This window comes from Rutidosis leptorrhynchoides, unplaced genomic scaffold (assembly GCF_046630445.1).
Source record: "Rutidosis leptorrhynchoides isolate AG116_Rl617_1_P2 unplaced genomic scaffold, CSIRO_AGI_Rlap_v1 contig72, whole genome shotgun sequence".
Lineage (NCBI taxonomy): Eukaryota > Viridiplantae > Streptophyta > Magnoliopsida > Asterales > Asteraceae > Rutidosis > Rutidosis leptorrhynchoides.
Genome location: NW_027266866.1, coordinates 25,416 through 52,539, shown reverse-complemented (window position 1 = coordinate 52,539; position 27,124 = coordinate 25,416). Strand labels below are relative to the sequence as shown.

Here is a 27,124-nt window from a genome sequence, read left to right as displayed (position 1 = left end):
CTTGCATCTGGCTAAAGTCTATGGATGAGCAGAGACTCATCAGTTCAAAATATGGTAAAAACATCCTTTTGAAAGCTCTTCCAGACTCAGGTAGTTATATTTTAAATTTTGGCACGTAAGTTTTTTTTCCTTTTTGAACATGTATGATTATTCTCGAATTATTACTTGCCTTTTATGTTTTTAGAAATTGTTATATCTCTACTGATTTTTCAGAAATAATATTTCAAAAATTATTAGTAGTTACTTTAAAAAAAATAAAAAGGAAGTTTTTTGTACCTATTCGATTTGCTTGGTTCATTTTCTTTATATAAAATCTTTGTCCCTTTTCCCCCAATAACCAAACTCTCTACAAACCCTAAACTTTCTCTCAAACCCTTAGTTCTCTTGATATACTCTTATATTCTCTACAAAATTTCTCGCTCGATCATTCTTGAGCATGTCATCAAAATTCTCCAAATCCGTTTCGATGTCTTATCAGAGGAAATCCTCTCGCATTGCTAGTCACAAGCCTTAGTTTGTCCTCGGAGGCCGACACATTTTGATCTCACTGGGGATGAATCGCCTCTAAGCATGAATTGATAATCAGTGGAGGAAAAGGTTACTTAAGGAGCGACGCCTATTTCAATAAGAAAGTCCGAGGTACTTCTCAAACATTATGAGTTTTTGAAAAAGGGAAGAAGTCCCATGGATTTCAAAAGTTTGTTATTGGAAGAAAATGGCTATGGGAACGAAACCTTGTTCTTGAGAGCCATGGAAAGCTTAGGGCTAATAGAGGCTGAAAGGACAAAAAAGGAATTTTCGAACTATCCTGCTGATCCTCGCTTTGGCATAAAGGGTTAAGCTGAGAGCAAAAAGGAAAATAATGATGAGAGGGTGTTCAAAAATTTCCAACCCAAAATGGGTGTTGCTACTGAAATCACTGGAACAAAAAGGAAGTTGTTTCGATCAAAGGACTATAAGAAAGTCTACATACAAATGCTAAACAGAGGGGTCATCAACCCTCAAACTGTATATTTTGATTTCCTAGATTCAATCAAGGTGAATTTGCAAGAAATGTTTGCCAAGCTTCAGATGGAGTGGTTCTATGTGGAGTCATCTGATGCTTATCCTAAATTGATTGTTTACTTCTATTCCAATTTGTCTATTTTGGATCTCACTCATGTTCAATTTACTATGAGTGATAAAGTGTTTGATGTTGATGTTAATTTGTTGGTTGATATTCTGGGAGCAGAAATGAGTGGATTCTTGCCCATCAATGTATCCAACGAAGAGGTCACGAAGATTCTGGTGAAGGACAAGGTTCCTAGGGTAAGCATTACTTACTCTAGGATGTCTACTTTTAATATTTTACTTCACAAGATCGTTATCAACTGCATCAGAACCAAAGCTACTTCCAAAATTGATGTTTCTAGATTCTAGGAAAAAATGATGTGGGCCATCTGCAATGGTGTTGCTTTCTCACTCCCTCACACAATCCTACTGCACGTGTACAAAACTGTCATGAAGGGAAAGTGACAACTTTTGTATATAGCATTGGTAACCAAATTTTTCCAACACTTCCATATTCAACCGCCATCCAATTTTTGCTTCAGAACCATTGTTCCCATGCAAATTGGACTTAAAATGATCTAAAAAAAAGAGATTAAAGGATCTCTTTGGAGCCTTCCAACTTTTGAAGAAAGAATTTGCTAGCAAAGCTAAGTTAGGATCTACACCTAAGAAGAAGTGCAAAGGGAAGAGTGTTGTCTTGCGAACTCCATAAAGAAAACGACCTATTCTTCTTTTCCAAGATGAAGAAGAGGAAGATGATGATGACGGGACCGTCTTTGATATTGTGGCAAATATTGTCATGCATGATCCTCTTGGTGGTATAGTCGATTCTTAGGAAGAAGAAAAGGATGAGAGCAAGAAAGAACCGGAAGAAGAAAGTAAAGGAGAAGAAACTAGAGTGAAAGAGAGTAAGGAGGATGACTAAAATGATGAAGAGGGAGATGCCAATATGAATAAGGGAAAAAAGCATTCTAACAAGGAAGAAGAAGATATGAGGAAAGTTGATGCGGGAGATGTTGGAGAGAAGGGAACTGGTCAACAAACAAGTGCTGGAAGAGAAGAAGTGTAGGAAGGAGAAGGAGTTCTTCCTTAGATTGTAGTCACTGTGACAGGGGGAGTAGGTGAGAAAACTTCTCTTAATGACCAAACTGTCGAACCAACTACTAGTGATGGCATCAATCAATCTCATCCAGATGATGAAGATATTTATGCATCTCATTTCCCTAAAATTTCTCCTAAGGATTAGGACAAAGAAACTAATGTTTAGGGGAAGTAACAAATTTCACATGTTCACGTCTATGTTATTTCGCTTTTGGATACTCCACAAGTACATTTTGCAGTAGCTAGTGCCTAGACTGAACTAGAATCAAACTATCCTTGAATAGTAGAGCTCCTTTTGGAGATTAAGGCACAACAATATGGATGGAGGTTGAAATCTAGAAGTTGCGTGTTGCTCTTGGTACAATCTCATAATCTCTCACTGGAAATGTACAATCTCTTGATGATAAAGTTCAGAACATGAATAAGCAGGCATCTCAGAATTTAACGAAGGTTGAGACTATCTTCCATCAGTGCCTGACTAAGCTTGAGGAGACCGTGTTAGATTTTGGAGGATTTCCGACTTGTTTGTGTTCCTAGGCAACCTTGATCCTTTTCAAAACAAACTCTTTTTATTTTCTTTGTGCTTGTTTGATTTTCTCTTTTTGCTGTTGATAAAAAGGGGGAGAGTTTTGCAGATTTGAAGCTTTGACTGATGCATGATGCATGATTGAGTTTTTCTAGTGGTTGGTGTTTCTTCTATGCAAACTATTGATTGGTGTGAGCACAGATTATGTGTATTTTGTTCAAAACTTATGCAGACTTTATTGTGCTTAGTGTCTGTTATCCCCATCTTTGTTATCTCTATCAATTATCATGTGTTGCTGAAGTGTTGTTTTATAGGCTAACTTTCATATTATGCTTAAATCTACATGAAAATTTTGTCACTATAAAAAAAAATGGGGAAATTGTTGAGAAAACTCCTACCGGGTTTTGAAGTTCACAAAACTTTCTTGTTCTTGATTTTTATTCTGATAATAGTAGACTTCTGAAGTCATATCGCAGACTTTTATCAAAATCTATCCATTTCAGAAGTCTTTCCCACTCTAACGCAATCCAGACTGAAACCAAGCCCATAACGAATATATAATCAGACTCAAATTTATTGATCTTAAGACAAGGATTTAGTTTGAACATAATAGAGATTTATTCTTTAATATCTGGCTTTCTAGTGAATAATCTCGCTTACCTTTTTTTAAATACATTGATGGAATCAATCATGAATTGATGAATTCAATCTTGAAGATAAGTTCCTTTTTGAGAAGCATCTACTTATGAAAACCTAAATTATGATTGTATGGGTGACCAAAATCAACGGATTTTCATCTCAATCTTCAAATGGCCACAATATTTCTTGATCAATTCTATCCAATGGATTGATTGGAAGAAATCCCTCTAGAGAATGCCAACGGCTAGTAAGGTGTGGAGGAGTATTTAAAGAGGTCATTTAATTTATTTGATTTGTGCATGAAAATTAAAATTCCAAGGTCTGAAGCCTTTCCAATCACTTGTTTTTCAACGACAGCACTTACAAATTGTATTCAAGAAAGAAAATCACAAGAAGAATGACTTAGTGTGGGAAAAAGAAATCTTCCACTAAGTGTTTGCACTCGAAATATTATACTTCTCTGTTGATACTTTAGTGAATCTCAACCAAAAGGCTGTCAGTGTGAGAGAGTGAACATATGCTTGATTTAAGCCGGACCACTATAAATCTCGTGTGCAATTTTATTTTCCCTTAACTCTTTTCAGTTTTATCCGTTGCATTTTATTTTTTTGTTTCTCAAAAATCTATTCCATCTCTTATTTGATTATGAATTTTCACTAGAAGTCCGGTTGCTCTTTTCATCAATCTTTGACTCTTTTTCAAACTTTGCTTGCAACTTATTTTATTTCACATTTATTTGTCAAGGTTTACTTTAAACACCTAGTCAACCCCCTCTAGGTGTTAGTACTAACATTTTCACTTCTTACATTTTCAGGATCGTTAGTCCTAAACTAATTGATCATGCGCAGTTGGTCATTTTCATGCCAATCTATTTCTAAGGAAAATGAAAAGGAAACAGTCAATTGAATTGAAAATTGTGAAGCAGTAAGTAAACAATTAATGAAAGCTATAAATCGTCATGCCATCCTAGAAAATATAAAGAGAAACACAATTGAAAAAAGATAAGAGGAAGATATGATGCACAACTCGTCAAGCTTTACAATAAAAATAACCTGAGACATATGTCAAGGAAATGAATGGTACATGATAACAGTCAGAATGGACATCAACCTCCACTGTTTTTATGCTTTCTCCATCTTCGAGGTCCTAATCTAAAATTAGTCTAGGAAATCTATAATTAGGTACATACAATGGAAATAAACAATCATACATGTCAAAATAGTCAAAAACATGACTTCATGTTAAGATCTATCACTTAAAGAAAATTTAATGCGAAAATCAAATTTTGGGGCCTCAGGGTCAACCTTTGTAATTCATGCAAGGATCTCACTAAGACATCTACCCAATCGAGTTTTGTGACTTATAGCCATTATTGACCAATTGTGTTCTTGCATGGTCAATATCGCTTATAAGTCTCCTAACTAAGCAATTTATGTGATTCTAGGATTTTCTCTCGATATCATGTATCGACTCTACCATTCATCTAAAGGTCACATGTATTGTAGAATTTAAATATGCGTGCAGGTCTTTTTTAACCTTGTTTTTCAACCAATCAAATAGATAAGTGAGCCATTGGTGGATCACAAATTACCAAAGTCATGCGCCGATTACTAATACAAACGTATGTAAAGAATAGCGTGATTATATGTATGAGGGGTACATGTGATATTTCAAAGACATATTTCAAAATCATTCACAAAAAAAATAATATTTTGAGACAAAGTGATGTCTAGCTCGGGGCTCGCAGAAATGCACTCACAAGTATTGCAAGTATTATGAATACAATTCAAACCATGACTTTCACGATGTCAAATCAGGTTTCTAAAAAATTTTGAAAATATTTAGGATTAAGGGATATCTAGGCTATGGAACACATTTAATTGTCAAGGCTAGTCCAGGGCTTACATAAATACACTTACAAGCATTGCAGACATTTTAAATATGGTCCAAACCACGATTTTTTCTTAAGTAAAATCGATCTTTGGAAAATAATTTTTTAGAAATTGTTTTTGGGAAACATTATACGTACCAAACTATTTTTGAAAGATGCAATTTGAAAAGGTTAATTGTGTAACAACAAAGATCAAAGTATTTAGAACAGCTTCCATGAAGATGACATAGCCTAATTTCATGCATAAACTAACCAAAAAGGTATAACTAAACAATCATAATCATGTTCATATCAAGAAAATTTCTGACTAAGCAGGGTGTTGCAGCAAAATTGAATAATGTCCATCAATAATCTAGTTATGAAAAAAATTCACTAATATGTAGGACATAATAATGAACAACTTTCGTGAAGAAAGTTTTCCTAAACGAGCTACACATGATTTTACAAAAATTAGACAACAAGCAACAGCATGTTAGAAAGTTATCAAAATAGCATGACACTTAGCTAATATCACAAGTATTTGTCCTATCAAAACAAGTTTAAAATCACCAAATTTTCACACCATGTAGCCAACATGTTGACAAACAATTTTTGTTAAGAGGCCAAACATCCTAATAGAAAAATTGAAAAAATAAAATATCAAATGTTTGTTCAAATAGGAGTTAGAACAGGGGTCCAAATTTGATCTCATGTCTAGATTTTGATCTAGTTTTGAAAAAATCGAAAATAGTCCAAATGACAAGCAATTTGTATGAAATTAGTGGCATTAGAAAGCTTTAAGTATGCCTTATGACTTCCTAGAAAGACTCAAGTCCAAATTAGGTCAATTAAGTGCTCCAAAATCAAGATATCTAAAGATGCTTATGTTAGTAATTAAAAAATAGAACACAAACATACATCAATAAATCTCAAAACCATTCAAGTAATGCACAAATGGTATGAAAAAAAAAATCACATGCGACATAGAACTAGATGTGACAAATAATTGTGGTGATCATCTAACCCTAATTTGGCTTGAGAAAACGTCATACAATTCGATGACAATACAAGATGACTAAAGATCCATTATGAAATGCTTGAGGATTTCTAGGTAAACATGCACTCTTACGGCACATATTAATCATGCAAAATGACACTTAAATGCAATGACGTAAACATATACTCAAACCTTGTAACATGAAGTTTAAGTATCAAGAAGACATTATTACAAAATTTGGACTCTAAATGACTCAAACAAACATGGCAAGATACATGTACATCAAGATTTGGTTTCAGCATTAGCCTCCTAAAACGCGCATGATTTCAAACATCTCAAGATGTGCAAAAATCTTAAGAAAAATCCTATATACAGAACATGCAATAATGAACTTTTCTCGTTAAAAGTTGAAAACTAAATATGATCACATGAATCACAGTAAAAATGACAAAATAGAAATCCACATTTAGACTATGTACTATTGTAGCACATTTTAACATTAACTCATGTAATTGACTCATTTGCCAATGCTAAGACTCTGCAAAGCATGCGTCAATTGAACATATGTATCATTTATATCAACTCTCATGAGGATTTGAGTCCAAACAAGCACATTTGTGGACTCAATTTCATCGAAATAGAATTCAGACTAATGTAGAACAAACTATCCTATGTTCAGATCTAAATGATTTTAATCTAATTAAACTCATCCAAAAATCATGAAAAAATTACAGGATATTCGCCATACAATTATGAGAAATTTTATAAATGAAATTTCTTTCAGAAATCAATACAAAATCCAACACAAAAATGACAAAATCAGATATCAATACATAATAGATTAACCTAGGCTTGGATCTAAGTAGATTTGGACTAGTTAAGCACATCCAAAAATTATGAAAAAATTATAGGATGTTCTTCATATAATTATGAGAAACTTTTATGAAGAAAATTTTTTCTAGGATTCAACACAAAAATTAGCACAAAAATGACAAAATCAGAGATTAATATGGAATAAAATGACCTAGACTTGGATCTGAGTAGATATGACCTAGTTAAACACATCCAAAAATTATGAAAATATTACAAAATATGCACAAAATAATTTGGAACAAAAATCATAAGGGAATTATCCAAAAATCATCATAAAAGGTTATATAAAAATAGTAAAGTCTCATTTCGGGGGCAAAAACATAACCGAAAATTCAATTGAACTACAGCAGAATTGCTTATCTTCGGAGATGTTTTTGAAGCATCAAACAACACTCTATTGGGGCGTGCAACCTATCATTTCGAAGCTCGAGATGTCTATTATCTAATCCTAAGAGGACTTGAGTTGAAATGAGGTCATTTCAGATCTAGTTTTGGTCAAAATATTAAATCAGTTCTATAACTACGAAAATGCATATTTAAGCAAAATCAAACACAATCATTCAAGTTCAAGCTTCAACAACTCATCAAAGATCACATGAGGATAACATATATCCCTAACATTGAACCCTAGCCTCAGTCGGCTAATTTGGCCTCACTTCACAGGATTTGAGATCGAGAAATTACCTTTTATCGCAATTTAGTCGATTTTGATTGATTTCGATCGAAGTTTTCGCCAAAACATCGATTAGACCTCCACAAACCACCAAGGACTAGATCCAAATAGCAAGGAACAACTTCAGAAGGTGGCTGATCACCTACAGTAAAGGAAAATAGAACAGGTTTGAATGTTAGACCAATCTTCACGCCAGTGAAGGAGACCAAGCTTGAAATGGCAGATCAAGGAGTTGCTGGAGGCGAAATCAACTCTAGAGTAGGATGAGTAGATTGTTGGTGAGATGAATTGTCGCCAGTGGGGACTAAATTGGTGGCGATCTAGTTGCCAGAAAGAGGTCCAGTCAGACCAAGCTAGAGAGAGGAAGAGAGATATGTCCTTGGCACCAAAATAGATAAATGAGAGAGAGAGAGAGAGAGAGAGAGAGAGAGAGAGAGAGAGAAATTACGGAGAGAGATTTTGTTGCCCAAATGAAGCCCCCTTAAAAGGCAAATTTCACTTATATAGTCCATAAATTAATCAATTTTGGCCATTGGTTCGATCCAACAGTCGAAATTTCAATTCAACGGTCAAAAATCGATTTCGAAAGCTTTATCATGATCTTGAGGTGTTGGGTAATTGATGAAATTTGATGAAATTTGAGGGTCAATATATAAAATTTTGAGAAATTGAAGGTGCAGAAGTGAAATTGAAATTGAGAGGGTTTGACAATCAATCGTTGGAGGTCAGGAGTCGGCCAACAAGGGGTTGAACCAGCCAGCCCCGTTGGCGGTCGATCAAACCGGTTCGAACTGGTTCAATTAGATTTTGACCGGTTTGGTCTGGTTTTGGCTGTTTTGTCCACTTGGGACCCTTATGGGTCTAAAATTTATGCAATTTGGTCCCTAAAAGACCGAAGGAGTTTTATCATTTTTTAAGAATAAATTGGTCAATTAAGATACAATTAAATTAATCAAACCTTATGAACATTGACCTAATTGAATAATTATCATGAAAAAAACAAGTCAAAACCATGGGTGCTTTGAATTGGGCCTAAAGGTCTAAAATGGTAAAATTTGCAATTTAATGGGCAAAATTACAAATTAACCAAAATTGAGTTCAATTAATGTCATAATTGCCCTATCTAACGAATTATTCATGTGCAAGATCATTATCGCATTCAAATTGACCTTGAATTGAAGTGCTCGGGCTTAGTTCAAAAATGGATCTAAGCATAATATTAAAATTGGACTTAGATTTATGAAATTAAACTGTAGCCATGAATGGGTCAATTCAAATTTTGATGATTGAAGCCTAATTGCTTGACTTTCCTATGCTCGGGAGGATAAAATCCTTCAAATTGATAAGTTCTAGTGTGAAATTTCCAAAATCAATTTTGGATTTGGACTTATCTTGAGGAAATGAGTGAGAAATAATCGTCCATTCGCAAGTCATGAATGACCGATTTTGGTACCCTAATTAAGGCTTAAAACGGCAATTCGCATTTTAACTTGATAAATTGCAAAATTGAATGTATAGGTAGATTTCAAACAGTCCCTAAACCAAATGTCAAAGAAATAGTTACATCTAATATGATTAGAATAAAAGTAATTTTATTTTTAGTCGATTTAGAACCTAAAACTGAAAATTTAGAAATCAAGGTTCTTAATTGAATTTTGTGAAATTTTTGACAAAAAAGTCAAATTGACATTAAAAGAACTGCATTTATACATTTTAGATTTTTTCGATTTTTTTTGTGAAAAGTTTGATCAAAAGTCAATCATTTGATTGAATTTTTCTAAAATGTTGATTTTTTTTATTGTCAAATCTTTGAATTTTCAAGAAATTGATATGACAAAAGTGAAATTAAAGCTAAATGGAATCTTTTGGGTAAAAAGTCAACCCGAAAAATTAAAGCTAAACGTTTGACTTTTTAGGTTTTTCTTGAAAATGAATTAGAAATTGTTTAAAAACGACAATGCAAAAGAAAGAAATGAAAAATGACACTTTTTGGTCGAAAAATGGAATCTATGATTACTAGTGTGTAATTATTAATTTATGCAAGTTGTATCCCATTTAGGTAGGTAAGTGATAATTCCAATCCAAATGTATAAACATGATCGAATATCACACTTTAATTTGTTCGTTGTGATCCTCAACTTTAATTCAATAGGTAATATTTTTTATAAACTTTTAATTTATTTAATGTGGTCTTCAATTTTTTTGTACGTATTCAATATAATTCTCGAATTATATGAAAGTACGCAGTATTATTCTCTTCATTAAATCGATTTAATGGAATTTGTTGATTTGACTTCCAATTTAGTATGCTTGAACATTACACGGATTATGTACTTGAGAAATTCAACTTGTTATACTATAATTATCCCTTTAATTTGTTTAATTTTTTCAATTTGGAAAAATGATTATCAATGTTATTTGATAACTTAAATAATTATACCCTGATTTAGGTTAAATATCTTATGTGGATGATCTATATGTAACGCTTTTTATCCACCATTTAAACTAACCGACTTGAAAGTCAAATTAATGAACTCCATTAAATTGCATTAATGTAAGGATGTCGCGACCTAAATTTTTCAGGGCAATCCTAAAGTTTAGGTTAATGGATTACCAAGTCTGAAGACTTGGCGAAGACCCTCCCAAGTCCTACCAATCGCGACTTGATAGAAATTAATCTATTTAAACATGCAATTCTATTTAATTTGGAGCCGCCACTAATCAATTAGGGTTGATTAGAAACCCAAATAAAGTATGAGAGAATACTTTATTTTTACAAACCAGAGATTCAATAAGTCCGGGAACATGATTATGCTAGATTAGTTTAACGCCCTTTCAATACCTTTTATTTTAATTTAAAAAATATTTAGCAAACAATGTTAATTAATTTTAACCTAAACTACTAACATGCAAATGGTGGTCATGCCGGTGCGCAATCAATAAAATAACATTCAATGAAAAATGCTAATAACAATGCATGCCCTAAACATGATTTCTAAATGACGAGACACCTAATTTTTCTTTTTTCCTTTTTAAAGAAAAACACGTTAATTATATGCAATCTTAATCTAAATTTAATATGCATGGATTTATTTTAATGACATGCGAGATGCAATTCATATGGTATGACTTAAACTTATCACTATATGTATGCAATCTAATTTATATAATCCTAAATATGCATGTGCTACGTGATATGGGATGAATGACATGGTAAATCTATATACATGTTCTTTTTATGATTTTTTTAATGATTTTTTTATACATATATGCAACCTACACTAAACAATGATGACATAAAATGAGATTAATTATGAACTAACTTATTAGCTAACTAAACGGCTTTTGTGTTTTCTTTCTTTCTCTTTTTTTTTTAATGACAATAATTCTTATTAAAGAAAGCAACATAATGATGCAATGTTAATCTTAGGCATTTTATTAAAAAAAAAAACTACATGATGGGAATATTAAAACATTAATCTATGACCCACTAACTAGAGTGCAACATGTGGTGTGATTTATATGACCTATATAACATTTTTTATTATCTTTTTTGTTTTATTAAAGAAAAATTAACCTAATCTTATATGAATCTAAAAAAATAAAATGCATTGCTTTAAACATGAAATGTTTATGGACCTAAGTACTTAAATTCAAGATATGACACATGATATGATATGCGATGTGCAAATAACACACCAAAATATGTCCTATTAAAAAATTCATCAATATAAATCGATGACATTATTTCAATTATGCAAAGCAATTCATGAATTTGTCATAAAAAAGTCGAAATAATAAAAAAATCTAACCTGACGTCTTGCGGCTCAATATTTTTTATTATCATGACTTAATATGACAAATTTTCCAATTGGATAATAAATCAAAACAAATCAAGTTAGAATAAAAATAATAAGTAAATAATAAAAAAAACTATGAAACCAAAGACCTAAAAATTTACCTGGTCTAACTCACGGTGGACTTGAAGAAATGGCGAGGAAGCAGTAATGGCTGAACTGCGATGGTGGCTCGCCAAGGGTGATGGGTCGTGGTGACCGAAGCTTGGGTGGTCGTCGAAACTCTGGCAAGAGCGAAACTCAACTAGACTAGCAGCGAAACAGGGGAGGCAGCAGGTGGTGGTGCCACAGTAGTGGGCACAGAGCGGCTGCAGAATCGTCGCACGGAGGAGGAGGTGTCGGACACCGGGCGGTCGCGGACGGAGGTGATGCAGGGGCATTAGGCACGGGGCGGAGGCGGAGCAGCACGGGCTATTGGTGCGATTGTCGGGCAAAGGCGGAGCAGGGGCGTCGTTGCCGGTGCAGTGGGTTGCTCGGAAACGCAACGTCGATAGAAGCGACGGGAGACGCGGCGATGAAACTTATAGGTGAGGCGGTAGCTAGCATGGCGAAGAAACTCCGGGGCGGGTTGTGCGGGGCGAAGTGGACAGCGGTGGTCGTCGGGACTCACGAGCGGAGACCAGTGGCTACGTCGGTGCGGGGAAGGCGTCGCGAGGGGTTTCACCGGTGGCGAGCTGAGATGGTTGGTGTCGGCAGCAGGTAGCAGTAGCGAAAGCTTCACGGGCGACGGTGACTAGCGCAAGGCGTGCTGGTGGAGATCTCGGACCGGCGGCGATGTGGGGCGCCGAAGCGGCAGCGGCGTGGGGCTTCCTGGACGGCGATGGTTGCGGTTGTGGAAGCAACAGCGGCGTGGGGCTTCGCGGAGGAGGAATCCATGAGGAAGATGAACAATGTGTCCTATTTTCTTTTTTTGTCTTTTTTTTTTGTTTACTTTTTCTCTCCTGACACTCTCTCTCACCTGTCTCTCTCACTTTCTGCAGAAGCAAAAGCTTCTGACTTTTCTTTTCTTTGCTTTTTTTTTTTTGTTTCTTCCTTGGAGCAATAGAAACTTCCCCCTACTGACTTTTCCCTTTTGCTTTCATTTTCCTTCAACGAAGAGAATTCGCCCCCGCGCACTTTTTTTCTTTTATCTGCCAATTTTCTGTATTTTTCTCCGATGAATGGCCAAGAGAAAAAAACCCGCCCTGCTCGGCTTTGAAGCCTCGCATTTTATAGTGAAAGTGCTCAAAGTTGTTGAAGATTTGCAAATATTTGCTCAACCATCCAATAGTAAAAAGGCTCTAAAATCACACAATCGAAATTTTTTTAAATTTTGAAATGAAGATACGTGTTCAATAAGAAAAATGCTTCATTATTCAATTTCTTTTGAAATCTCCCTCCACAAACCCAAATGTTTTATTTTATTTATTATCCTCCATTTTATTTATAAAAAAAAATAAAATAATAATAATCCTAAATTAGGTGTCAACAGCTGCCCCTCTTTGAAGGGAAGCTCGTAGAGGTTTCCTTCAAAGATAAATGACACATAAATTTAGACCATGCAGAATGAATGCAAAATGAATATGAAATGCATATGCAAATTATAATGACTAAAATAAAAAATAAAAATAATGAACTCAAATAAATTTAATTTCTTTTGAAATGCAAGGTTCTGCAATAATGCAATGTAAATGCAATGATTTGATCAAGAACGTAGATATCAATGTGTCCACGCTCAATGAAATGCAAATGCAAAGAAGAACATGTACCTGTCATACTTATCTGGAGATTTAGAAAAGTATTATTAGGTGTGAAATGATTCCTATGAGACCTGACCAACATCTGGAAATCTCTTTAGATAATTGAAAGGCTCAAAGTCTTTAGAGATCTGGAACTCTCATCAGATCCTAAGCAGTTGGAAATCACATAAGATGTTTGAAAAGACAAATACTTGGAAGTCACATCAAGTATTTAAAGATTCAAATATCTGGAATTCATGCTGGACATTTAAAAACATTTACTAAACATCTGGAAATCACATCAGACATTTAGAAGGACAAACACTTGGTATCACATCAAGCGTTTAAGGGTTCAAATATCTAGGGTTCACACTAAATATTTGAAAATATTTTACTAAACATCTGGAAGTCACATCAGACATTTGGAAAGACAAACACTTGGAAGTCCAACAAGCATTTAAGGGTTCAAATATTTGGAGTTCACACTAGACATTTGAAAATATTTTACTAAACATCTGGAAATCACATCAGATGTTTGAAAAGACAAACACTTGGAAGTCACATCAAGCATTTACAAGTTCAAACATCTGGAACTCAAACTAGACATTTGAAAACATTTTATAAATTGGTACTTGGAAATCTCATCAAGCACCAAGATGACTGAACAAACTCAGGGTTTCAAACACAATTTTTTGGTCTTTGAGGAAAAATTCAATGAAGGTCCATGCATGATGGCTTTATCAAGCTTCTACTAGAGAAATTATCACAAGGACAATTTTCAGTTATAGTGTGAATCTCTTGAACATGCTAAATGAGACGCTTTTGGTGTGAAAAGGCTTTTTCACTTGCTCTCATTTAGGAGGGGTTATTTGTCCCGACCATTGATGCGGGAATATATCACTCAATCTTATTATCATCTTGTCGACAAGAGTTCGAATTTTCTTGTAATCAATACGACATTACCAATCTGAGAGGTCTTTGACAAGGATTGTAATGTGGATTTGGTCAATGGCTTAGCAAAAGGGACTCTTTGAGTCAAATCAATTGAAAAAACAATTCTGTAATCATCTTTGGGTTTACAAGTCAAGAACCCTGCAAAATGAGGAAGAAATAATCTTGCTCGCACTTCTTCGAGCAATGCTTAAAACATATGAATTCCTATGTTAATTCAAGTGCCCTAATCTGAAGAGACTTTGTAAGGGACGTAACATAGGCTTGGTTCTTGGGTTTGAGAAATGAAAGGATCGTTAGGCTCAAAGATGTGTGTAATGGGTAAGAGTTGGTGATCATTTTGACATTACCATCAGTTTTCTTCGCCACGGATTGTCTTCTTGACAAATTTCTTTATCGGCTCAAGAGTTTATCATTAATGCCAATGATTATTCAACTGGAGATCTTTTTTCAACATTTTTTTCTTTTAAAATCATTTTCTTTGATGATGCGCATTGATCAGGCACACCGTTTTTTTTTTCATGCCCCCCAATTCATCAGTCATTTCTCTCTTCTTTTCATGGGCATTGGCCTTGCTTTTACCAGGCACACTATTTCATGCCCCTTAGTTCTATTTTGATTTCAGTTCTTGCGCACAATGCGTGTGTCAAGTATACTTTAAATGACACTCGAACCTTCAAGGGTCTTCATCCGTCTCTTGCCTTGCCCTAGTATGGGGGATGATCACCAATTGGGTTTAAAGAAATGAAATTGCAGGCTCAAGTGGGCTATGCAAAGGATATAAGTGTGTAGGATAGTGAAAGAAACACTCTTCATCATCCTAAGGCACTTAAATTACCACATGAATTCAATGTAATAGCATGACTTGAAGATTGATGCAAGTGAGAACAAGAAAATTTCCATCCATTTCACTCTCCTTCAATGTCAACTTACCTCCATTTGGTTCTTGACAAGGGTAGTATGAAAGAAGTTCTTCAAGTATTTAGGCTCAAAGAAGGGTTAAACAAGGGTTCACTGTAGAGAAATGAACTGCCCCTCGTCATTTTAGTTGTTGTACTTCATGCAAGAAAACTCTTCATCTTGAAACAAAATGTTTCCATACTCACCTCACAATGTATAGGCAGGGGACTGTGTATAGGATTAGGCTTGCCTTTCACACCTCATTTAGCATGCTCAAGTAACTCGACATCTTTCACTGAATTATCCATTTTGACAAATTTCAAGTAGAATTGACGAATTGCACATCATGTGAAAACATTCTAAAATGATAAAAAAGCAATGCTCTATCAAATCATATAGTCAAAGCTGTTAAGTGTATGTGTCTTGCCCCTCTTTGCAAGAGAGCCCATAGAGGTTCCTTAAATGTGCGCAAGGCTGCACCAGAAACATAAAGCAAATAATTAAAAGAAACAAATAGGGTAAATTAGATGCATGCTGGAAGATGATTTTATTTTGAAAAAAAAATTCAAAGGAACATGAAGAAGCCTAGCCTTCAGAATTAGCTCCTTGCCATTTTCTTTTGGGTAGGATTTCATCACAGGGCTAGTTTGGTATACTTCAACATGCCCTTAAAACACGAAAATCTCCATGTATTTTATTGGATGAAAAGCAAATTACATTATTGAAATGAGGGAAATCCTAGAATTGAAAATGCAAATATGCAAATATGGAAAGCAATAAAGACTCATGCGCAGAGGAGTGTGCAAATAATTAAAATTTTCCTACTCTCGAGCTTTGTCGATGGCAAACACTAAATTCTCTTCGAATAATTCAGTCATTCCTTCGAGTGTGTCATCAGAGCTCTCAATCTTTGGAGGTGCAGGATCATCTATGCCACCCCATCTATCTGGGATGATATTCCGTGGGTTGAAGTAGGAGCTGGGAGAAGCTGAATACTTTACATAGTAATCGAATTTGCCACTTGGTTGCCCTAGGGTTTCCATCACTTCTACTTCCTCATGCATCATCTGAAACATGGTGGGCTCAGCATCAAAACCAAAAATGACATTTACAGTTTCTGGGTGGTCAGGGAATTGGTTATTCTGGATGTTCGGCCGTGCATCGCGAAATGAGACCACCTTGGCATCCAAAAGATTTTGGATTTCATGTTGCAGAGTATAGCAATCGTCAACAGAATGCCCTACCTCCCCCATATGATAAGCACATGTCTTGGACGGATCATAGTTAAGGAATCGCTCGGGATTAGGTTGCTTAGGCTCTTTAGCAAGTAATCCTTTCTTCTGAAGGGTTGGCAAGATCTTGGATAATGGCTTAGGAAGAGGCGTAAATTGACCCTAGAAGAGTTCTTCTGCTGGCCAAAGAATGGTCATGCTACTCCCTGATGGGTGTTTGGGATAGGGCGAGGTGGTTGCACATAAGCTGCATTAACTTCCGCTACAAGTTCTTTATCCTTCTTGGTTGAGACTCTCCCATATGAGCTGGTTTGATCAGATGCCCATCCATCACACAATGCTACCTCAATTCGCTCGCCAACAGGGATTAGCTTATTGAATGACTCGGCAGTTGATCACAACGTTCGATTTCGATACTCAGGCGAGAGTGTCTTCATAAACAAATCCATCAGCTCTTTTTCTATCGGCTCTGGAGTTATTTGAGCGGCTACAGTCCTCCATCTTGTAACATATGCCTTAAAAGATTCCGTCATCTTCTTCTCAGTACGAAGTAAATCTTCTCGAGATGGAGTGACATCAATATTATACTTATATTGCTTGAAGAAGGCATCTGTCAAATCCTCCCAAGTCTCCAGTAGATTAATCTTCTTCATGATGTACCATTGCAACGCCGATCCTGTCAGGCTTGCTTGAAATTGTTGAATCATCAAGGGGATGTTATCAATATATTGGGTCATCCTGACCACATAAGTTTGCAGATGGATCTTTGGGCAAGAGGTGCCATCATATTTTTCAAAATCTAGCATTTTGAACTTCTTTGGCATCTTGATTTTTGCATAATGGGACAGATCAGTTGGGTCTTGGCTAAATGAACCCTGCAGCTACTTAAGTTTCTCCTCGATTTTCGCTAAGTGTTTTTCTTGCTCAGTCTTCGGTACAGCCGGTTGTATCACTTGTATCTCCTCATCAACAACAATTTGAGGCGCGTCAGTAATTTTAACCCTGGAGGCATCATCAAAGGATGATGGGCCACTTGTCGATGTATTCTTACCTTTATCTCTCGGATCAGCTGTATTCTTGCCTTTATCTCTTGGATCAACCATGGGAGCATGTTGTGGTAACACCACTTCAACTTGCGGAGTTGGTGGAGCAGTGTTTGCTTGGAGAGAATCGATTTGCTTAGAGAGCTGCTCAAGAACATTTAGAACTTGCTTCATCTACGATTTGAGGGTAGCGATGCAAGTTTGTTTAGCAACATGTGTTTGTTTGGTGTTATCAGCCATTGTTGCTCTGGAACGAGTACGGATTGGTGATCTTAGATGAGCCGTGTTGTCACCTAACAATGTAAAATAATACAGTAAGTATCATAACAAATGAGATTGGTCGATGACATCGGTCAATCGCTTATTTTATTAAGAGAAATCAAATTCCAAAGACATCAACTTAACTCCCTAGGAAATTAAATTCCTAAAACATCAATCTAAGAAATTGAAATAACATCATAAAGCCAGAATTAAACTCTTAAATCTAGCGACTCTTTTCTATATACAATTGGGAGATCATAGTCTTTCGAAGCTTCTTGTTCTGTCGAACCAACTCAAAAATACAAGCTTCTTTCCTTTCCACCGTTTCTTCAAGATTTTCAATTTGTGCTTTACGAGTGGGCTTCATGGTCACTTCAGGTATCACGAGAAGTAGAGCTTGAGGGATCTCGTGATGGTGGATATAATAATCCGAGGCATGAAAAGTTCTCTCATTTCCTTTCAATCTTATAGGCACCACAATCTTTTCCAGATGGCATTCCTTCCATGTATTTTCAAGACGCTCGATCTCATCGAGGTATTTGTGATCCTTGCGCACGAAGCGAGCTTGAAATAGATCCATTCGAAGAGGAGGTGGGATATCTTGGGGCACTTGATATTGGCGGGCCACTCTATAAGGATAGTAAGATGTTGCACCAGTAATTCCCATCAGCGGAATTGGATTATCAGTCTTGTGAGAGAAATGAGCCACGCTAACATGGAACCATTTAGCATATCATAGGAAGCCCTTGAGATCTGGATCTTTAAGAAAAGTCACCCAATCGGAAAATGATTTTCCGGTATATTTTTTTTTCTAAGATTGAAAATCTTTTTATTGGGTGATCAATTTCACCTCGACGCATGAAATGACCAAACTCCTTCATGTGAGAAAGAAACCAAATCTGTAAAAGCTCAGGAGAGGTATTCATGATTTTTTTCTCCATTTTTTTTTTAAAAATGGTTGATGAACAAAAATGTCTCAGCCAAAATCATGTTTATAAAGTTCATGCCAGCACATGCTTGTTTGACCACCCATGCAATCGAGGGATCAATAGCATTTTTTTCGGTGAGGAAATATTATAAGTCCAAAGAATGCTAAGATGAATATCCTACCCTTTTGGCGCATTAAAGACTGATTTAAAAAAATGATTAGCCAAAAAGGAGAAAGGGCATGCATTACAATTAGCTTTCAAAACTTTCTTAACCTCATTAGTTTTAATTCTTAGAAATTGAGATAAAATTGATGTGGGTTCCATACCAAGAGGTGGCCTAACAAATTCAGTCTCAAGGGGCATTCCTAAGATGACGCTATACTCTTCCAGTGTTGAAGTTAGCTCATTCTTACCAAAAATAAATGTAGCCGTCTCGGGACACCAAAAGTGCGATATAGCTTGCAAAACACCACCATGGACTCCGATATCCAAAAGGGGGATGAGCCGTCCCAGTATTGACTCCACATAATCTTGACATTCTTTACTTAAATTGTTCCACCACCCTCTGAGCTCAATCTTGGGAGTTGGAATGAATTGAACATCGGATTTCCCCATTGCATATAAAATAAGACCGACGACGAAACCTAATATCATGGACCAACGAAATTGCAAGTAAGTAAATTGCAGTAGTGAGAATTTAAATAACTTACTTTTACTGGGAAGAGATGACAATCACATAGACACACGCATGAAATATGGGGCTCGATTTCTGTCTAGATGGCTTTAAACCGTTGCAGGCTCGCATTAACGTGTCAGGTTCTCCTAATCCCAGCTCAGTCAAATGGAATGTCTAATATCACGCAGTCTCGCGGATATGGACAAACACATTTGACACCATGAAGAACTTTCGGGGAAGAGAAAGTCAACCTCTATATAGCAGTCTCGCTTTAGAGGGAGTATCCTTCTCAACACCATCCTAAGAATCCTATCGCAGCCCAGGTCCGGCAACAGGTTGTGTGTGTAGTAGTGTAGTGCTAAAAACAATAAAACATACACAACAGTTTAATTGCAAACAACCCTTCTATAGTTAAAATTCAACCATTCATCCTTAACTCCAACCTGCAAAACAAGGGTTGGCAAAGACTACTCCCCTTATACCTCCCATCTGCAAAAACATTTAACACTTGATGTTAGGAGCATACCTTGTTTCCATGCTGCAAACAAAATATTTTTCTTAAATAAAACAGGCCTATGTCCACTATGAGTTTTAACTCTGTCCTCAGCGGAGTCGCTAAGCTGTCGCGATCTAAATTTTCAAGGCAATCCTAAAGTTTAGGTTAATGGATTACCAAGTCTGAAGACTTGGCGCGAACCCTCCCAAGTCCTACCAATCGCGACTTGATAGAAATTAATCTATTTAAACATGCAATTCTATTCAATTTGGAGCCGCCACTAATCAATTAGGGTTGATTAGAAACCCAAATAAAGTATGAGAGAATACTTTATTTTTACGAACCAAAGATTCAATAAGTCCGGGGATATGGTTACGCTAGATTAGTCTAACACCCTTTCGGTACCTTTTATTTTAATTTCAAAAATATTTAGCAGACAATGTTAATTAATTTTAACCTAAACTAGTAACATGCAAATGTTAGTCATGCAGGTGCACAATCAATAAAATAACATTCAATGAAAAATGTTAATAACAATGCATGCCCTAAACATGATTTCTAAATGACGAGACACCTAATTTTTCTTTTTTCCTTTTTTAAAAAAACATGTTAATTATATGCAATCTTAATCTAAATTTAATATGCATGGATTTATTTTAATGACATGCGAGATGTAATTCATATGGTATGACTTAAACTTATCACTATATGTATACAATCTAATTTATATAATCCTAAATATGCATGTGCTACGTGATATGGGATGAATGACATGGTAAATCTATATACATGTTCTTTTTATGATTTTTTTAATGATTTTTTTATACATATATGCAACCTACACTAAACAATGATGACATAAAATGAGATTAATTATGAACTAACTTATTAGCTAACTAAACGGCTTTTGTGTTTTCTTTCTTTCTCTTTTTTTTTTAAATGACAATAATTCTTATTAAAGAAAGCGACATAATGATGCAATGTTAATCTTAGGCCTTTTATAAAAAAAAAAAAAAGAAAAAAGAAACTACATGATGGGAATATTAAAACATTAATCTATGACCCACTAACTAGAGTGCAACATGTGGTGTGATTTATATGACCTAAATAACATTTTTTATTATCTTTTTTGTTTTATTAAAGAAAAATTAACCTAATCTTATATGAATCTAAAAAAATAAAATGCATTGCTTTAAACATGAAATGTTTATGGACCTAAGTACTTAAATTCAAGATATGACACATGATATGATATGCGATGTGCAAATAACACACCAAAATATGTCCTATTAAAAAATTCATCAATATAAATCAATGACATTATTTCAATGATGCAAAGCAATTCATGAATTTGTCATAAAAAAGTCGAAAAAATAAAAAATCTAACCTGATGTCTCGCAGCTCAATATTTTTGATTATCATGACTTAATATGACAAATTTTCCAATTGGATAATAAATCAAAACAAATCAAGTTAGAATAAAAATAATAAGTAAATAATAATAAAAAAACTATGAAACCAAATACCTAAAAATTTACCTAGTCTAACTCACGGTGGACTTGAAGAAATGGCGAGGAAGCAGTAATGGCTGAACTACGATGGTGGCTCGCCAAGGGTGATGGGTCCTGGTGACTGGAGCTGGGGTGGTCGTCAGAATTTCGGCAAGAGCGAAACTCAACCAGACCAGCAGCGAAACAGGGGAGGCAGCAGGTGGTGGTGCCACAACAGTGGGCATAGAGCGGCTGCAGAATCGTCGCACGGAGGAGGAGGCGTCGGACACCGGGCGGTCGCGGACGAAGGTGATGCAGGGGCGTCAGGCACCGGGCGGAGGCGGAGCAGCGCGGGCTACTGGTGCGATCGTCAGGTAGAGGCGGAGCAGGGGCATCGTTGCTGGTGCAGTGGGTTGCTCGGAAACGCAGCGTCGACAGAAGCGACGGGAGACACGGCGACGGAACTTATAGGTGAGGCGGTAGCTAGCACGGCGAAGAAACTCCGACGCGGGCTGTGCGGGGCGAAGTGGACGGCGGCGGTCGTCGGGAATCGTGAGCAGAGACCGGTGGCTACGTCGGCGCGGGGAAGGCGTCGCGAGGGGGTTTCACCGGCGGCGAGCTGAGATGGTTGGCGTCGGCAGCAGGGAGTAGTAGCGGAAGCTTCACGGGCGGTGGTGACTGGCGCAAGGCGTGCTGGTGGAGATCTCGGACCGACGGCGATGTGGGGCGCCAGAGCGGCAGCGGCGTGGGGCTTCCCGGACGGCGGTGGTTGTGGTCGTGGAATCAACAGCGGCGTGGGGCTTCGCGGAGGAGGAGTCCACGAGGAAGATGATAGTGTGTCCTATTTTCTTTTTTTTTCTTTTTTCTGTTTACTTTTTCTCTCCTGACACTCTCTCTCACCTGTCTCTCTCACTTTCTGCAGAAGCAAAAGCTTCTGGCTTTTCTTTTCTTTGCTTTTTTTTTTTTTTTGTTTCTTCCTTGGAGCAATAGAAACTCCCCCTACTGACTTTTCCCTTTTGCTTTCATTTTCCTTCGACGAAGAGAATTCGCCCCCGCACACCTTTTTTCTTTTCTCTGCCAATTTTCTATATTTTTCTCCGATGAATGGCCAAGAGAAAAAACCCCTGCTCGGTTCTGAAGCCTTGCATTTTATAGTGAAAGTGCTCAAAGTTGTTGAAGATTTGCAAATATTCGCTCAACCATCCGACAGTAAAAAGGCTCCAAAATCACACAATCGAAATTTTTTTAAATTTTGAAATGAAGATATGTGTTCAATAAGAAAAACGCTTCATTATTCAATTTCTTTTGAAATCTCCCTCCACAAACCCAAATGTTTTATTTTATTTATTATCCTCCATTTTATTTATAAAAAAATAAAATAATAATAATCCTAAATTAGGTGTCAACAAAGGATATCATTGGAAATTTTCATATAGTCTAGGGACTAGTATGAACATTTACAAAAGTTTAGGGATCACATTGAGTGAATTAAAAATTCAGGGACAACATTGCATATTAAGCTAAATTTCATGGATTACATTAAATAAATTATAAGTTTAGGGACGACATTGTATTTAGGCCGGCGAACTAATAACATTTATTTGACGGACATATTACAATCAAACCTCTGCAAAATCTCTGGTGGGCTCTCATCACCAGCTTGTATTGCCTCCCCTCAGACAAGATTTTACGGACATAGGACGATGAAATCTCTGCAAAATCTTACCTGACCCAAAAAAAAAAAAAACTCTGCAAAATCGCTGGTGGGCTCTCTTTTCATCACAACCTTATATGGCCTCCTTCAGACTAGATTTTTCTTGGATTATCTAGGAGTTCGCTTATAAAAAAAGGCTGTTCAACAAAAAATATTTATAGAACCAATCTTCACCCACCAGATTTGAGTGCACCGATTCCAGTTTGTTGGGGAACCCGGAGTGACCGGAAGAGATTCAAGTATGAAGATCGAAGTGCAAAGCAAGAAATTGATCAAGCCATCGGCTCCGACACCGAACCACAGTCGAAAACTAAACATTTCAGGTATTGATGAGATTATGTCTTCACTGTACCACGGCTTCCTTTTCTACTACCAGGCCAACGGCGAAAACCATGAAGACGATATTTGCCAAAGGCTTCGCCTTTTGGAGGAGTCGCTTTCGGATACCCTGATGATCTTCTACCCTCTAGCTGGTCGGTACGTCGAGGAAGAGCTCTTTATCGACTGTAACGACCAAGGAGTAGAATTTGTGCATGCCAAAGTGAATGGCCAGCTCGATCAGCTCCTCCATGGAGAATTTGACACAGACCTGCTTGGCCGTTTGTCCGAGTTCCGAGTGGGACCAGCCGGCAATCCCCTAGTCGTGATTCAAGTGAATGTGTTCGAGTGTGGGGGACTTGTGATCAGCCTGCGCTCTTGTCACAAGTTAGGCGACATGGCCGCCATGGCGACATTCATGAACTCATGGGCAACCGCGTGCAGGAGCGGAATCCACGAATTAGCCTCACCGTATTTCCAGATGTCCTCTCTATTCCCGGTGAAGAGGTCGGGGGTATTTATTAACCCTCCACTTCTTGCTGGAGTAAAACTCACGATGAATCGGTTCTTATTCAGTGGTGCGGCCCTATCGAGATTGAAATTAGCTGGCCCTAAAAATATGAGGATATCGAGAGTGGAGGCTGTGTCCGCACTGTTATGTAAGGCATTCGTAACTATGGATCGAGCGAAACACGGGCGCCTAAGGCCCCTTGTCGTTTACCAGAACTTGAACTTGCGTGGGAGAGTCAATCTACCCATACCGACAAATGCGTTCGGTAACGTCATCACCAAGGTCGTCGCCCGACACACGATGAGTCAGAGCAGCCTGGATTTCGAAGCGATTTTGAAGATGATCCACGATATGTTTGCGAATGTGAAGGCAAGGTTCGCAGCCATAGCAGACACAGAGATGTGTATGGATATGGTGAAGGATTCTGTAAGAGAATACGAGGAGGGGATGAACAGTGAAGAAGAGAATGTGGTGAACTTTACAAGCTGGTGTGGTTTCCCATTCTACGACATCGATTTTGGTTGGGGGTGACCGGACTTGGTGAGCAGCGCATGCGTGCCTCTCCGCAAGATTATTCTCCTTGATAGTAAATCTGAGGGTGGAATCGATGCATGGATCGTACTAAGCCAAGAGGAGAAGGTTCTTCTTGAGCAAGACCCTGACATTGCTGCTTTTACTTCTTGAAAACTCTATTGGGCGGAGCGGTTGCGTGCACTGTCTCCCATCCATATCGTTAGACCTGTCGAAATATGATAAATATTTTGGTTTTGGTTATTGAGTTGTCAACAACTCAACACCTCCTGAGATCGATAGAAAACCTCTCCCTAGCTAGAGAGAAAAGAGAGGTTGCTCATATGTGAGGGAGAGAAAAAATAAAAGAGTTGTGGATGTGTCCTTGTAATAGCTAGTCAGCTTTTGAGTGTTTTGTCTGTGGTGTGAGAAAATATATTATAATTATCGTGTGAGATAATATTTTATTTATGTTTTATACTTATATCTCAGTCTGGTTCAACAAGTGCCTTAAACTTCGGGTTAGAAATTCTCATTTTACCATTCCCACCAATTTTTAAGTGATTTCAGTTCGATTATTTCCTTCCATTGACCCAGGCATATTCGGCTTTTGGACCTTTACACACTAAGGTCTAACCCACTATTGTCTTGCGTGGATTGCTATGATCAAGTATGTTATTAATGATGTGATTAATTCATATATTGTCATTGCACATAACTATATCATGCATGTTTAGAGTTTAGAGTGCATTACTTTTATATTTAGGGCCATACGTGTATAGGCTTGAGGACATGTTAGCATTAGAATCCATATAGATTCAGGTTAGTGCATAATTTTCATAAATAAAATCCACAATTTTTTTATTTAGTTTTCATATAGATTGTGTGTAGACCTAGGGTTATTAGGCTTATGTTATACAATGCTAGGAAATTTAGAATTATGTATCACGTAGATAGCTTTAGTAATTATGCTACGCGCATCATCCGCATTGCACATAGTTTAATATTAATACTAACTCATTGGATCACATTATAGTCTTAGGATTTAAATTTTCCATTTTCGTAAAATAAGAAATAAAAAATAGCACTTCATGTTGGTTTTGTTGGCTCCTAAATTTTATCATTTTACTTATGACTTAATCACATAAAAAAATTAGGAAATAATTTTTAAATCCTAGCCAAAAAAATAATTTCCATTGAATTGCATGGCATATAGACATTAGGAGCATTTGCATTAGTAGTAATAGAGTCATTTCATTAAAAGAGAAAAAAATAGAAAATTAATTGAAAGAACTATTTAAAAAAAAAAATTCCAATGAGATTGGGCTAGGGCCAAGCCGGGCCCAGCCCTTCTTTCCTTGTCTCTTGCCTTTTTCTTCTCTCCCCCCCATTCTTTGCCTGGCCCTCTTCGGCGCCTAGCCCAAACGCCTCTTCTTCTTCTTCCCCCCTTCATGCTGCTCACTGCCTTCTGCAAAAAGGGAAGAGCGACGAAGGTACAAAGATAAGGGAGCAGCAGGTTGTAGCGTGATCCTGAGTTGGGGATTAGTCCGGCCACAACAGGTTGGCGATGGCAGAAGCCATGCACACCTGTCATTGGCCAAGCTTAAAAAGGCGAGGTTCCAAGGATTGAGGGAGGTTCTGATTTCGGAGGGAGAGAGCTTGAGGGAACGAGAGGGGGAGAAATGGAGAGTGATCGGGAAGAGGGAGACGCAGAATCCACCTCAGCCGAGCGTCGCTTAGCCATCCCCGACAATAGGTTGCGCTTCCTAGCCAAAACCATCAAGCCGCGGCTTCCCTTTCCTCGATTTCAAGTTTTTCCAGTGAGTTGTCCGGTTTTTGGTTCAACCACCCGTGTTGACTTCCTAAGGATGCCGGCTCGGGGGCGTGCAAGGCGACCGGATGTAATCCGATCTATTGATCTCGTCCATCGTTTGCTACCTCCGAGTTGGGTAGGGACCCCGCCAACCTTTTTTTTGGGTGCCCTGCTCTTGTCCTGTTCTCTCACACTTTTTGCATGGGTTACTGAGTCGAGGGGTGCGTTTCGAGTTCGCTTATGCTGTCCTTTGTTGATGTTGAGCATTCCCTGCCATTCGCATTAAGTTTTGATCTAATTTCAAGTTTTATTCTTGTCCGGGCTGTCTTGAGCCGACACACCCTAGGTGTTTGATAAAATGCCCTTGAGGCAGTAAAACAGCCACTGCCTTCGCTATATCCAAATCTCGTGTATCATTGTTTTGATCACTATTTACATAGATCGTCTCCCATGAAGCCTTATCTCGTTGATTGTGGGTAGTGATTTCGTTGATCGTGGGTCGTGGTTGGCGAGTTTTAGCGGTGGCGTTTCTTCAAGAGAGATCTATGGTGTCGTTCTCGGCAAAGAAGAGAACGTAGAAAAGAGGAGTTTCAGTGAGGAAGGAAACCACGACCAAGGAAGGGAAAATTAAATAAAAAATAGAAAATAGAAAATAAAAGAAAAGAAACAAACAAAGAGTAAAGAAAAGAGAGATAACATCAATCTGTAAGCCATCTTTGAGCATTGTGTGGGTTGGATTAGGGGTGAGCATGGTCCGGGTTGATCCAGGCCACCCCTAACCCTAGGACTCATCCGTACAGTGTCGGTCCTCAATTTTTAGGACCGAGAACCGACCCTATTGAGTCTGGGACCAAGGACCGGACTAACCCAATGGGTTCGGTCCGATTCCAGGGTCAACCCGAGACCGATCTATAATTTTTTTCGTCTTATTTTTTGTACTCTCTAAAAAAGCAAACTTACAAATTCAAATTACACA

General features: G+C 37.2%; 1 protein-coding gene across 1 annotated transcript; it reads left to right on the top strand.

Annotated features, from left to right (window-relative positions):
- The first annotated feature begins 23,237 nt into the window (after positions 1–23,237).
- Positions 23,238–24,356, top strand: LOC139885045 (acetyl-CoA-benzylalcohol acetyltransferase-like). The gene has a single exon (XM_071868996.1). The coding sequence runs from the start codon at positions 23,238–23,240 to the stop codon at positions 24,354–24,356; it is 1,119 nt and encodes a 372-aa protein (XP_071725097.1).
- The last annotated feature ends 2,768 nt before the right edge of the window (positions 24,357–27,124 follow it).